The 14,059-nt window shown below is 60.0% G+C and overlaps 1 protein-coding gene across 1 annotated transcript in view; it reads right to left on the bottom strand.

Annotated features, from left to right (window-relative positions):
- Window positions 1–617: 617 nt before the first annotated feature.
- Window positions 618–14,059, bottom strand: part of ADCY5 (adenylate cyclase 5) — a 141,734-nt gene continuing 128,292 nt past the window's right edge. Inside the window, exons 16-21 of the mRNA XM_056126490.1 lie at window positions 12,445–12,483; window positions 11,442–11,574; window positions 9,664–9,927; window positions 7,928–8,132; window positions 2,243–2,367; window positions 618–1,056 (exon numbers count right to left, since the gene is read on the bottom strand). Coding sequence (XP_055982465.1) covers window positions 928–1,056; window positions 2,243–2,367; window positions 7,928–8,132; window positions 9,664–9,927; window positions 11,442–11,574; window positions 12,445–12,483 — 895 coding nt within the window. The 3' untranslated portion in view covers window positions 618–927. The remainder of the gene's footprint in view (window positions 1,057–2,242; window positions 2,368–7,927; window positions 8,133–9,663; window positions 9,928–11,441; window positions 11,575–12,444; window positions 12,484–14,059) is intronic.

Below are 14,059 nucleotides of genomic sequence, written 5' to 3'. Positions count from 1 at the left end.
TATCCCTAAGTGGGGGTGAGGGGTACAAAGATGGGGCATAAAGCACCCACACATCTTCCTCCCGAGTCCGAACACACAGGGCCGCAAAAGGCTATGCTCACTGCTCAGGCTGGACTTGGGTGGGGCCCAGTTCTGCAGCGCACACGCGCGCGCGCGCGCACACACACACACACACACACACACACTCGGGCCGGGGGGCAGGTACCCGCGGAGCACAGCTGCGTTCCGATACAGAGAATTTACAAAATATAGAATTTGGTATATTTGTTAGTTTTCCAAGGTTTTCAATAATACAAAATAAAAAATACAAAAAGAACAAGTGGGCACCCCCTCCCCACTCCCCCCGTGACATCCGGTTTGCTTGTGGGTCTCCTACACGCATACAAACTAGCATAGTCTAAAGAAGGGCACAGGAAACGTGGTTTGCTTTATTTAATAAATATTTCCTTTCTCTCAGAACCACACGCTTGCTTTGGGCCAAGCCTCCCCTCGCCACGAGGCCCTGACTGTGTGTGCATGTGGGTGTTGGGGGTTTCGCCTGAGCCCCTGCAGGTCAGGGCTCACTTAGAAAAGCAGGTGCCTGGGGGGGCGCTTGGAGTCCCCATCAGAGTTGCCCTGGCCTCCCTGCCACCAGGTCCTCCCCACACGCCTCAGCACCCACCCAGTACTCAAGACCAGATCGAGTCAGGCAGCGCCTTTGACAGAGGAAACATCTTTGGTCAGCTTGGGGCTCGCAGGACGCTGGCACCCCTGGACCTGGCCAGAAGCTGCCGTCCACACCCCCTTACTCCCACCAAGGCAGGATCTGCTACTGGAGTCTGAGTGGAGACCCCATCAGGGCCACCCCACCTGCCCGTCCCCCGAGGCGCACAGAGAAGCCGTTTCCATTTCCGAGGAAGCCTGGCGGCCTGCAGCAGGGGCCGGCGGCTAGCTGAGCGGGGGCCCTCCGTTGAGGAAGTAGGTCATCATCTCGCCCTTGCCTTTGACCTTCACCACACCCCGACACTCCAGCTGGTAGGTGTTGGCGGCCAGCACCTGGTACATGTCTGTGGTGACCTGAGGAGGCGGAGGAGAGAGGACAGGCCACGGAGGGCATGAGCCGGAGCCTCTGGCCATGGTGGGGGTGGGGCCAGCCCTCGAGGGGCCTCCTGGGGCCCGCCAGTGCCCACCCCAGCAGGCCACCAGCGTCTCACTCGGGACCCAGGAGGGGCGATTTCTGGAGACTCTTCTCCACAGTGGACAGCAGGGACAGCCCCTGCTGATGGCATGGGGCAGAGACGTGGCTCGGGCTCAGAGACAGGGCAGGGGTTTCAGCACTCGCCTCCGTGCAGTCGGCCTGGGCTCAGTCCCTTGACAGTCCCCTGAGCCCTGCCAGGAGTCAGCCCTGAGCGTCAAGTGCAGCCCCGTAAGGACAACAACAACAACCAGTCATCTGTGTGAGGTTACACACAGCTACTGAAGGCTGCCTTGGGATCCATCAGGGTGACCCTGCCTGCCAGCCGCCGGCTGCCGCGCCCAGCACCTTTTCCACGACAGGCGCAAGCCAGCACGCGGTGTGGACCGCACCTCACCGGCAAACTCAGCCCCGGCTCCCTGCGCGCGCACTACCGGCTGTGGGGCCGCGGGGGTGACCTCGAGAGTCAGCGCACTCACGCATGGCGAGCGGGGGCAGGTGCTCTGCAGACGCTGGCCTGCCCCGCCCACCCTGCCGTCTCTCCCCCCGCACAGCACGGAGGCGGGCAGACCCACCGGCCTGGGCCTCGGACACACAGTCCCAACAGGCGGGCGGGGGGCCTGGGGAAGGCCGTGTGCAGTGCGGCGTGGGGGCTGCCCCCGGGGACAGGACCAGTGTCTGCTCCCGCCTGGGTGTGTGCCGGCGCGGCACTCGGCCTCTCTTCTGACCGGGCCTGAGGGAGGTCTCGGCCACCGGTCTGCAGAGGGCAAAGTGCCCGGGAGCGCCGCCAAGCCGCTGGGCTGTGGGGACTGCCGGCAGCACGTGGAGACCAAGGCCTGTCCGGCCTGGCAGGGGCCGGCGGGGAGGAGGCTGCTGGTCTGCCCTGGAGCAGCAGGGGGCGTGGGCGGGTCTCTCGGCGCTGTCCGCCGCCCGCGGTTCTGAAACAGCTCTTCCAGCCCAGGCTAGAAAAGCAAGAGTCTACGGGATTGCACAGGGGACCTGGGGGGGGGGAGGGGGGCTGCCCCGGGGCCCTCAGCGTGGGTGGGTGAGGGGCTGCCCAGCACTCACCTGGATTCGGTCGGGCACGCCGGTGCTGTCCATGCGGCTGGCCACATTCACCGTGTTGCCCCAGATGTCGTACTGAGGCTTCCGTGCCCCGATCACCCCGGCCACCACCGGGCCGATATTGAGCCCTGCAGGGACAAAGCAGCACGCTCACCCGAGCCCGCACCTGCCCACGCCCTCACTCTGCCTCCCTCCTCGTGGGGACCTCCACCCCGCCCTCAGCCCCCCCGGCAGCTCTCAGCCCTGCACGCTCGCAGCCTGGCATGGACAATGGCTCTGCATCCCCCGGGCCCTCGAGGGGCCTCTCACTGCTGTTTACATTCGGGCCATAGCTCAGACTCTGCAGGACTCCCCAGCGGCCCTCAGCACGTCTGAGGCCCCCAAGAGTGACGTCTGGACAGCTGGGCTGGTGGCTCAGTGCAAAGGTCTGTGTCCGGGCGTCCCTGGGCCAGCCCGGAGGTACTGGGGGCATCAGGGACACTGTCAGGAGGGCTTGGGGCACGATGTGTCATGCCTGTTGTTTTTCTCAGGGTCTTGGAATCCAGCTCCCAGGTGGGTGGGCGGGGGGAGGCTCTAGGAATCCGCCATCTGCCCTGGGCCCCTTTTCTCTCCTGGAACCCTGTCGCAGGCTTTAGCGCTCAGGTAGAAATGCCAGGATGAGCTTCGGGTAGCCACCCACTGCCACCCACACTGCCGTCCACCCCACTGCTGTCCACACTGCGTTGACCCAGATGCTGTCCACTCACTGCTGTCCACCTCACTGCCGTCCACCCCACTGCTGTCCACCCCGCTGCTGTCCATTCTGCTGCTGTCCACATCGACACTGAAACTGTCGTGTCCACCCCACTGCCATCCACCTGCTGCCATCCACCCCATTGCTGTCCACCCCACTGCCACCCTCTTTGCTGCCGTCCACCCTGACCCATCTCCCTCTCACCGTGTTGGGCCCTGCCTTGCCCACCCTCCCGTAGTACGCCCACAGCTGGCCTGTGCTCCGCAGTGCCCTTTCTTGCCCAGACTCCCTCCCCGTCTCCACCAGAGTCCTTCCCTGCCGCCTTCTCTAGACGTTTCCTTCCCGTCTCATGAACCGTCTCATGCACACTGTGTCGTGAGAGGCCAGACTGCAGCCTCAGAGGCTCCCCGCCACTGAACAGCCTTTCCAACCTTTCCCTCAGGCCCCTTCTGTGGTCCTGGCCAGCCACCGCAGCCTCTATCCATGTGCTGTTCTGGGCCAAGGCATTTGCCTTGCATGTAGCGATCCTAATTCAGTCCTGGCACCACAGATGTTCCCCTGAGCACTGCCAGGTGCGGCCAAAGCATCCCCACCTTGAAGTCCAGAGAGAGGAGTATTCTTTTAATTTTTAAACTTTTTCCCTTTTTGGTCACACACAGCGATGCTCAGGGGTTACTCCTGGATTTGCACTCAGGAATTACTCCTGGCAGTGCTCCGGAGACTATATGGGATACCCAGAGTGGCCACGAGTTAGGGGAGCAAACCTCGGTTGGCCGCGTGCAAGTCAAATGTCCTACCCAATGCACTATTGCTCCTGCCCCGAGAGAAGTATTCTGCAATACAGCAAAGGCGTATTTGTGACAAGCCCAGCTGCCATTACCCATAGCAGCGGGAAGCAGAGACCTGCCTTCTGTGATCAGGCACAGGACAAGCCTGCCCCGCTCACCACTATCCAGAGCCAATCCAACATGGGAAGTTCAATCCATAGCAATTAGGCAAGTAAAGGAAAGAAGGGGTCGGAGTGACAGTATAGCAGGGAGGGTGTTTGCCTTGCACATGGCTGACCCTGGCTCAAGCCCCGGTATCCCTTATGGTGCCCCAGGCATCGACAGGAGTTAATTCCTGAGAGCAGAGTCAGGAGTACTCCTGAGCATCGCTGGGTGTAGCCCAAAAAGCCAAACACAGAAAAGCAATGAAAGGAGTTGAGCTCGCCCTCCCCAGAGAGCCCCTCAGCCACCCATGCTACCACAAGTCCCCCCACCATCTCCAAGAGCCTCCCGTCCTGAGACACGGGGCCATGGGACCCTGGGGTCGCTTCTCCGACCCAGCCCTGCAGAGGTCAGCATTCAGCTGCCTGCTTGGGATGGTGGAGGCCGAAGCTGAACACCGGGTTTCCCTCCAGGCTCTGCACCCTTGCCTCATGCCCAGGCCTTAGCTGTCCCCTCAGCCCCCTCACTGGCTCTGACCCCTACAGTCTCGTCCCACTACGAGCCCGAGCTCTACTGAACCTTCTCAGGGCAACCAGTTGCATCTCAAGTGCAAGCCAGAGCTCGGCCATGAGCCACACTCTGGCTGGGACCCACCACCCCCATGCCTCAGGCTTCCGGCCAGCCTGGCAGGCCTGTCCCTGCCCTCCCCACCCCCCACGTGGTGCTGCCCTCAGCCTCTGCTGCCCCAGGGAGCTCTGGGGCCCAGAGGGACCTCGCCCTAGCTCGTGGCCACTCTTGGCTATGTCTGGTGGCCTGGGGCACCTGCCTCGGGGTCCCTCTGTGCCCCCCATGAAGATGCCAGTCTGGGGGCTCCTGCTCGCCCATCTCTGAGGCTGGGTGTTGGCCAACCCTGCTGCCGCAGCCCGGCCACTCCCCATCTCCTGCCAGAGCAGTCATGGAGGGCCAGGAGCCTGCATGCAGACAGTGGGGTCTCCAGGGTGCGGGCCATCTTCTGTGGGTTCTGGGCTGCCTGCTTGCTGCAGGCGTTGCCACAGGTGGCTCACATCAGAATGTGGCTGAATTAACAGTCTGCAGCAATGGCAGCCTCCCCTCCCCCAGGGAGCTCAGCCTCACCCTGGGTCCCACACTTGGAGAAGCATTCAGTCGGAGTGCTTTCTGGGGTCCTCTGAGAGAAACAGCAACTTCCAGGGCAGCCCTGAAGCCCCCTGCCCCCTGCTGTGGAAAGACACCCGCTGCCCCGCCCCCAAGGTCGGAGTCCCTGAGTTTCCATGTCAGAGCGTGGCTGGACGCTCCCAAAGTCCCCTCCAAAATCAAGTAGCCGAAGCCACTGCCTGGTTGCCCTTTGGCCCCCTCTCCCCAGCACGGGCCCTTCTTCATGACATCGTTTCTCCTAAAGGACTTAATAGTTTTTATGTGTGTCTTGGGTCATCCACCTCCCTTGCCGTTGGTTTGGTTTTTTGGGTCACACCCAGCAAGTGAAGCTTGGGGCTTTTTGCTCAGGGTCACTCCTGGCAGTGCTCAGGGGCAGCATATGGGGTGCTGGGAATCGAACCTGGGTCAGCTGACTACAAGGCAAGCACCCTGTCCACTGTCCTATCACCCTGCCCCCTTTTCTTCCTCCTTTTTTGTAACATTGCAAACAATGAGATAATAACTCTTAAAAGTGTGCTCTCCTAACATACTAAGTGACTTATACGAAGAAATTAATTTTTATGTTTTGGGATTTGGGCCATGTCCAGGAGCTATTCCAGGCTGTGCCCAGGAGGGACGTCAGAGGTGCTAATGGCCATATGTGGTGAGGGCATTTGAACCAAGGGAGTCATTTTAGCCACACGCAAGGCAGGTGCTACCCTCCTGTGCAATCTCTCTAGTCCCATGTTTTGAAAACTTTAAAAGAAGAATCGACATGTGAAAAAGAAAAGGAAAGAATTTAAATTGAGAAAGAAATAAAACTGTCAGTATTTGCAGATGATGTGATGATGCACAGGACGCCTGAGAGATCCCACTAAAAAGATACTAGAAACAATAGACCACTATAATACAGATGCAGACTATAAAATCAATATACAAAAGCTGGTTGCATTTCTATACACAAGTGATGGAACAGACGAGGAAGGAAAGAAAATTATCCTATTTGCAACCGCTTCTGAACGAATTAAGTACTTAAACTTAATGAAAGCGATGACAGCCCAGTACAATGAAAAACCAGAAGAGGTGTTGAAAGAAATAATAGAAGACAGATAATTAGAAAGAGATTCTGAGCTAATCAATCAGAAGCATTTAACACTGTAAGCTCTACTAGGAGCGATGTAGTTTCATTGCAGTCACTGTCAGAATTCCAGGGGGCTTCTTCAAGGAACTAGAAAAGGTCAATGAAATTTGGATGGATCCACATGAGAACCAGGATAGTCAACGTCGTCCTGAGAAAAAAGGTGGGTGCTTTATGTTCCCTGATTTCAAGCCGTATACAATACTGGAACAAAATCAGACTCGCAGGTGAAGGGACCCCAGGGAGAACCAGAAGAAACGTGCGTGCATGCAGCCGCTTCATCCTCAACAATGCAGCCAAGAGCCTCCCTGGGGATGGGAAAGTCTCTCAGCAACAGGTGCCAGGGACCGGTGACACGCACAGAAGGAGGTAACTGAATAACTACCTCATACCATATGCAAAAAATAAGCCAAGAGGGATCAGACTAAACGCATGACGGCTCTAAGACCAGAACCCCTAAACATGTTGAGGGGAAAGACAGGCAAGACACCCACAATACTGCAGGGACCTTGTGAGAACTGAGCTTCAATCACAAAAATAAGTAACTGGGACTCCATGAGTCAACAAGACTTTTGCAGTGTCGCAAACTTCCAGGAAAATCAAGAGATCCCTCTGCGTGGGAGAAAATGTGTGTGTGTCCAGGAGGGTCTAATACCAGAATATGAAAATACCCCAAAACTCAGCAACAACAAAACCTCAGATGACTCCACAAAAAAGAAGGAAGGAACGAACGAACGAAGGAAGGAATGAAGGAAGGGACGAAGGAAGGAGGCAAAGAAGGAAAAGCTAAACAGACACTTCACCAAAGAAGTTGCAACAAGCAACATGGAAAACGCCCCTTTCACCCTCAGGAAACTGTCAAGCAAGAGCCGCAGGGATCGTATGAAAGTGGGAAGCAGGCGCAGGAGAGATGGCGCGCAGGTAAGGCACCTGCTTTCAACCCCTGGAACCCCAGATGGCCCCTCAAACCCTGAGCACAGAGCCAGGCGGAAGCCCTGAGCACGGCTGTGTGGAGCCCTAACCAAAGACTGGTCCGTGATACAAAGACCAGAAGGAGGCTCTCAGCAGCTCTGCACACGGGAGCCCCTCCATCCCCCACCCACAGGGCCCCCCAGCACCACCAGGAGTGACCTCCAGGCAACAGCCAGCAGTGGCCCCGTGCACCGCCAGGTCTGGCTCCAAAACAAAACCAGAAGATAGGGAAGAATACCACTGTACTGCTTTCTCTCTTACTGACTGAATGTGGACATCTTTTAAGGAAGTCACCGCCAAACAGGACTGCCAGCTGCTGTGAGGGATCGCGAGGAGACCCCACACTCCCACCCACAGCACCCCACAGAGCCTGTCGAGCTTCCCGGAGGGCACAAGGGAACGTGGACTTGCAGACCCCCCACATAGGCACACCTCCAGGCCCCCAGGCACCCACCCACACCCAAGACCCCAGAGGGAGCCCCTGTGATCGCAGCCTCTGCTCAAACCAGGGAGATGTGGGGGTGGGGCAGGGATGGGGAGGGCAGGGGTGAGGTGTGGGCTGGGGGGTGCTGGGGTGAGGTGTGGGCTGGAATTTGGCTGGGGGGAGGGCATGGGGTGGAGTGGGGCACAGTATGGGCTGGGGTATGAGTTGGGGTGCGGGGGACAGGGGAGGGTGCAGGCGGGGGGTGGGGCATGGAATGGGCTGGGGTGGGCTGGACGGGGGCACGGCAGGGCTGCGGCGGGCAGGGCGGGCTGGCGCTCACCGATCTTCATCTGGAAGTTGTTGAAGGAGTGCTCGTTGATGTACTTCATCTGGTCCATCAGCTTCATGGCGAAGTCGGCCAGCGCCTTGATGTGGCTCTTGCCCGCCTTGTCGTAGGTGGAGTCGTTGAGGCCCGAGGCGGCCATGTAGGTGCTGCCGATGGTCTTGATCTTCTCCAGCTGCTTGAAGCGGTCCTCGCTGATGATCTGGGCAGGAGGAGCCTCGCCCGGTCAGCGCAGGCCGGCAGCACCCGCGCGGGGCGAAGCCCAAGGCCACACCCTCACCCTGGCCACCCGCTTCACTTCGGGGTCCCTCCCGCCAGGAGGGCTGGGGGCTCACGCCCTTTCTCGCCTTCCTTCTCCATCACCCCTGGGAAGCCTCCTCCTGAGTGCACAGCAAGACACTGCCCCCCTCTCTAGAACCTTCTGGAAGCTGGCCACTGCCCTTTCAGTCAGTCTGGTCACCTCATTGCCACGAGAGTCTCATGGGCTGTTGGGCGCCGCCCAGTCCCAGTGAGGCCACCCCCTCCTCCTTGTGCTCCTGCCAAGCATTCCTGCCGGGCCGGAACCCCACACTCATATGACCCCAGGACCCGGCCTGCCCCTGGGAGCACCCAGGAGGCGGAGACGGGAGTAAGGGGGAAGGTGCATCCCTCATCAAGGCGGTGACTTCTGGCGCCTCTTCATCTAGCCTGAGAAGCTGGGGCCTGTCTGCATCTCGGGAGCCAGCCGCTCTGGGGCCCTGTCCACCCATGATGGGCAGCTGAGCGGGGACAGTTGCAGGGCAGTCAAGGCCCCAACCTTGGAGTCAACTTCAGGGTCACCGCGGGGAGAAACCACAGCGAGTGGCTCCAGGCACTCAGACGTGGGCACCACGGTCTCCCAGGTTGCAGGGGGAGGCCAAGGCACAAGGGCCACATGCAGGGTGCAGGCGTGACACCCAGGAAAGGCACCAAAGGCGGCCCCCAAGACGCAAAGGTGCCAGGGGAGAAGTGGGGAGAGCAGGGGAAGCTGAGCTACAGGACCAAGGGCTGGAAAGCTCAGGGGGCAGAGCGGAGAGACCACGAGAGTGGGGCAAGCACCGGACCCCCAAACGACAGTAGCTCAAACTGCCCAGGAGGCGGCCAGGGGCAGGGGAGGATCTGGGCGGAGGGATGGGACACTGGACGGATGAGACAAGGACGGTCTGCCTGAGTCTCTGTTTAACAGCAGTGTACGCCACGGAGGAAGACAGGAAAGGAATGAGAAAAGAAGGAAAGAAAGTAAGAAAGGGGAGAAGAAAGGAAGGGAAAACGAAGCATGTTGGGGCTGGAGCGAAGGAACGGGGGCTGGCGCTCGCCTTGCATGCAGCCCACCTGGTTCGGTCCCACCACCCCACACGGACCCTGAGCCCAGCAGCAGTGCTCCCTGAGCGCAGAGCCAGGAGTAGCCCCCGGTGTGGCCTCCAAACAAACCAACCACGGAAGGAAAGCCTGCCAGGACCCCGGAACAGAGCCAGCGCCTGGGACAGCCTCGCCCACGTCGGGGAGGGCCGGGGAGGGGTCCCGCTCGTAGCACGGAGGCTGCCCCCGCACGCCCCCGACCTTGAAGGCCCCTCCCCACGTTCCCTCGCAACCCCGGAGGCTCCCCCGCCCACCCCCACCTCGGGGGCTCCCCCGCCCACACCCCCCCCCCAGGTTCCTTCCCCAGCCCCAGCCTTGGCGCCTCCTCCCCCAACCTCAGAGCCCCCCCCCCCCACCTCGTCAAAGTCGGCGATGATCTCGTTGAGCAGCCGCAGGCACTCCACGCCCTCGTTGTTGGCCTCCAGCTCCACGTAGAACTCGGAGAAGTTGGCGATGGAGGCGAACATGACGGCCACGCACTCGCACGACTGGTAGTAGAGCTCGTCGTTGCGCCGCTCCCGCGCCAGGAAGTGCGCGGCCACGTCCTTGGGCAGGATGTTGTGCAGCAGGCGCCGGTTGTAGGCCTGCAGCTCCTCCATCTCCTCCTTCTCCTCCGTGGCCTGCGGGTGGCAGCGGCAGCCCCGTGTCCACCCGCGCCCAGCGTCCCACGGGGGGAGCCCGAAGGGGCACAAGGCTGACTGTCCATCCCGGGGCCCGGCCACCCCACGCTGCCCGGCCCGAAGCTGCTCTTCGGTTTCCTGCCCCTCTCCCAGTGACGCTTCCACCACCCTTGCTTTTGTGCTTTCTCTATCGTCATTGCAGGTGCTCATCACATTGTTTTTTTTAGTCTCAGTTGTTTACTTTCATCTTTTTAATGGATCACCGTGAGGTACAGTGACAGACTCACAAACTTTTGTGGCTACATTTACACACTGTTCTAGTGCCCATCCCTCCACCAGTGCCCATCTCCACCACCAACGTTCCCAGTATCCCTCTCACCACCCAGCCCCATTCCTCCTGCCTCTGTGGCAGGCACAGTCCCTCCAAAGCTTTCTACGCGAGCTCAGGGAATATGACGGAGGAAGCAGTGCCAGCCAGGAGTGGCCCCTGGGCATCGCCGGGTGTGGCCCCACCAGGAGGGCAGTCCAGGCAGGGAGTCACTTGCTCTGCATGCAGCTGTGGGGGTGACCCTGGCTCCAATCCCAGCACCCGAGCACAGAGCCAGGAAGAGCCCCTGAGTATATAACTAGGTGTGACCCCTCCCTCCTCCCCACAAAACCAAAAATAAGCGTTTGAGGGCTGGAGTATTAGTGCCAGGATGCTTGCCTTTCATGCAGCCGACCTGGAGTTAATCCCTGACACCCCACGTTGTCCCCGGGGCTCATCAGGAGTGATTCCTGAGTGCAGAGCCAGGAGAAAGCCCTGAGCACCACCAGGGGTGGCCCCCAATGCCAAGAAAAAAAATGTTTGGTCCGGAGAGAGAGCACAGGGGTTAGACACCTGGGGAATACAAGCAGAGCAGGGCACAAGGCCGGGGCTGAGCAGGAGTCCAGCCCCACCTGGGTGCCCAGTGAGGACCAGAGCTGAGACTCCTGGGGACGGTCTCTGACACCCCTCCGACCCTCCTTCCCTGCCCAGCCGGCCCTGCTCAGGGTCTTCCGTGCACTTCCCGGCCTCGGCACTGACCGCCCGCCCTCCACCCGCCTCTCCCGGCCCCGCACTGACCGCACGCCCTCCGCCCGCCTCCCCCCGTCTCTCCCCACCCCCCGACTGACCGTACGTCCTCCGCCCGCCTCCCCAGCGCCCCCCGCACTGACCCCACGCCCTCCGCCCACCTCCTCCCGTCCAGCACTGACCGCACAGCCTCCGCCCACCTCCCCCGAACCTGCACTGACCGCACACCCTCTGCACCGTCCACTCCCCTGTTCCGCCCCTGCGCCAACCTCCCCATTGCACGCACGTACACCTCTGTCCACTCCCCCAGCATGGACTGTGAGCTGTCCTCCGTGGGCTTCCAGTTCTCCCTCCCTGCCTCCGGCTCCACCACAATCCCCGCCTCTCCAGGGGGAAGCCTGGGGCAGGCAGTGGGCTGCCCCTCACCCAGGACAGGGCTAGTGAGCCGTGGGACACCCACCTGGAGTTTCCAGAGGAAGTCGAGGCGGGCGGTGGACTCCACCTGCTGGGCGTGCAGGTAGAGGGCCAGCACGAACACGGAGATGATGATGGGCGTCACCACCTTCAGCGCCACCTTGGTAGCGTGCTCAGGGCTACGGGAGGGAGACAGAGGCCCGGGCACCTCAGGGCAAGCCCTGCAGCCTCCTAAAGTCCCTTCTGACGACCCCATCTCCTCCCCAGGCTCCGGTGCTCAGCAGCAGGGACCGTGGCCCTGCAAACAGGTGGCATTTGCACCCAGCCAAGCTAGGGCCGCCCTGGCCATCTCTGGGTACCCTGGGTAAGGCCTCCTTGCCTCAGTGACAACTGCCGTATCTCAAGAGCGGGCAGTGTGGAAGACCCCACCTGCAAGCACAGCCGGACTCCCCGGAAAATGGCAGCGGCCGAGAACGGGTGGCTTGTATCACCTGATTGTATCTCTGCTAACATTATAATGAACAGTGCCAGCGACGGGGCACAGGGCAAGGTGCTGGCCCTGCACGCAGCCAACCGGGTGCAACTCCTGACACCGCAAACAGTCCCCAGAGCCCCATCAGGAGCGATGCCGCAGCAGAGCCAGGAGTGAGCCCTGAGCAGGGTCGGATGTGACCCAAAAACAAACACATGAAAAATAATCCTCATTAAAGGCTCATGAGAGGCACATTAATCCTCATTAGGGAGAAGGTCATAGGGCTGAAAAGCCATGCTTGGGCCACAGGACTGTGTGGCTGCCCTCACTGGCCCTCCGTGAGCTGCAGTGGGCAGTGGGCTGAGAGCACTGGGTGTGGCCCCCAATACCCAAATAAGTAACCCAGCACCTCAAAGCAGACTGCGAGCTTGTACCCCACCCGCTGCCCCTCTCAGGAGCCCCGGGTGCAAGTGACAAGGGGCCTGAGGGCTAGGCACTGACCCGGGCCTGCTCCTTCACTGCCCAGCAGGCCACAAAGAGCCCCCCACCCAGACGGCCCCCGGAGGCGCCCACTCACCACTGGGAGGTCCCGTTGTTGTTGCTGCTGCTGAAGTCTCTGTGGGAGGAAGTCGTGGGGGCATTCAGGGCTGTTTCCCGGCTCACAGCCTCCCCCTAGCCTGCTCTGCCTGCTCTGCACCCCACCCTCCAGACCCTCGCAGGGAGCCCAGTTCCGAGGAGCCTTTGCGGTTACCATGACGACAAACCCCCCAGCGGGCCCCGAGCCCGAGCTCCCAGACTGCCTCTCCCAGCTGTTCCCTGGCCCCGAGCTGGGCTGACAGCAGGACCCCTCCCTGCCCTGACACCCCGGCAGTCACGGCAGTGTCCGGGAAGGCCAGCGAGCACTAGGCCCAACAAAGCAGAAGAGCCCGTGTGACTGTAGATTGACTACATGCAAGCAGTGTGTGGGATCTGTGGGTCACGTAAAAATGTTCCTAAGAAGACAGAGATGGTCCAGACACGCGTGAGGAAGTAACTGCTTGCCATCACTGACTGTTGGGGACAGACACGATGGGGTGTCACTTCACACAGGCACATCCCCAAAAGATCACAAACCAGTTCTAGTGAGGAACAAGAGCCACGGGCTCGGGGCACCACTCTGGGCATTCAAGGATTAAGAAAACACCCATTCTAACTGATATGTGCACAGCTGTCTTCTCTGCAGCCACCCAGACTTGGAGCTCATTGAAATGCCCACTGACCGGAGAGGGAGACACGATATCTCACTGACGGGAGTGTGTGGGATGGGCACTCCAGGGATCTTACTCCACCGTGGAAAAAAGAGGAAACAGGGGCCAGGGATGTGCATGGAGAGAGTATGTCCCACATGTGTGAGGCCCCAGATTCGATCCTGGGCAACACACACACACACACACACACACACACACACACACACACACACACACGCACAGTAAATAAATATTTTTGAGTGGCTGGAGCATCGCAGGCTGCCAAGCCAGGTTTGATCTTGGGACCCCATAGGGTCCCTCCCCATAGGAGTAATTCCTGAGTGCAGAGCCAGGAGTAGCCCCTGAGCACCGCTGGGTGTGGCCTCAAAACCAAAATAAATAGGTGAATACTTTTGAGCAGATGGGTAGATGGGAGACTCCTTTCTGGATCCAGGGAAGGTTCAATTGGATATATTTTCTCAGGGAACACAGACCTGACACATGTTGTGCACTTTCTGGGGTGTGTGAGTGTGTGTGTGTGTGTGTGTGTGTGTGTGTGTGTGTGTGAGAGAGAGAGAGAGAGAGAGAGACGGTGATGTGGAGGGATAAGTTAAATCCTACGCATCAGACACTTTAGACACTTTATATTTTCCCACTGTGGGTATTTCTACTAGGTATTTAAATGAGGTTCAGGCAAAATGGCCAAACGTGTGTCTAAGGTTGAAGCTCAAACTCAGCCCTCAGGACTGGAGAGACAGCACAGCGGGGGGCTCTCCCCTGGCCTGGGCTGACCCTAGTTCCACCCCCAGCACCATACCTGGGGCCCTGAGCCCCACCAGGAGGGATCCCTGAGCACAGAGCCAGGAGCAGCCCTGAGTACTGCTGGGTGCAGCACGAACCCTAAAACACTAAACAAAAACAAAACTCAGCCTTCCAGAGCCTCCCGGCCCAGATGGGACCCTGACG

This window comes from Sorex fumeus, unplaced genomic scaffold, assembly GCF_029834395.1.
Source record: "Sorex fumeus unplaced genomic scaffold, SorFum_2.1 ptg000063l, whole genome shotgun sequence".
NCBI lineage: Eukaryota > Metazoa > Chordata > Mammalia > Eulipotyphla > Soricidae > Sorex > Sorex fumeus.
The sequence above is the reverse complement of the archived record's forward strand: the minus strand, read 5'-3'. Positions and strand labels throughout refer to the sequence as shown.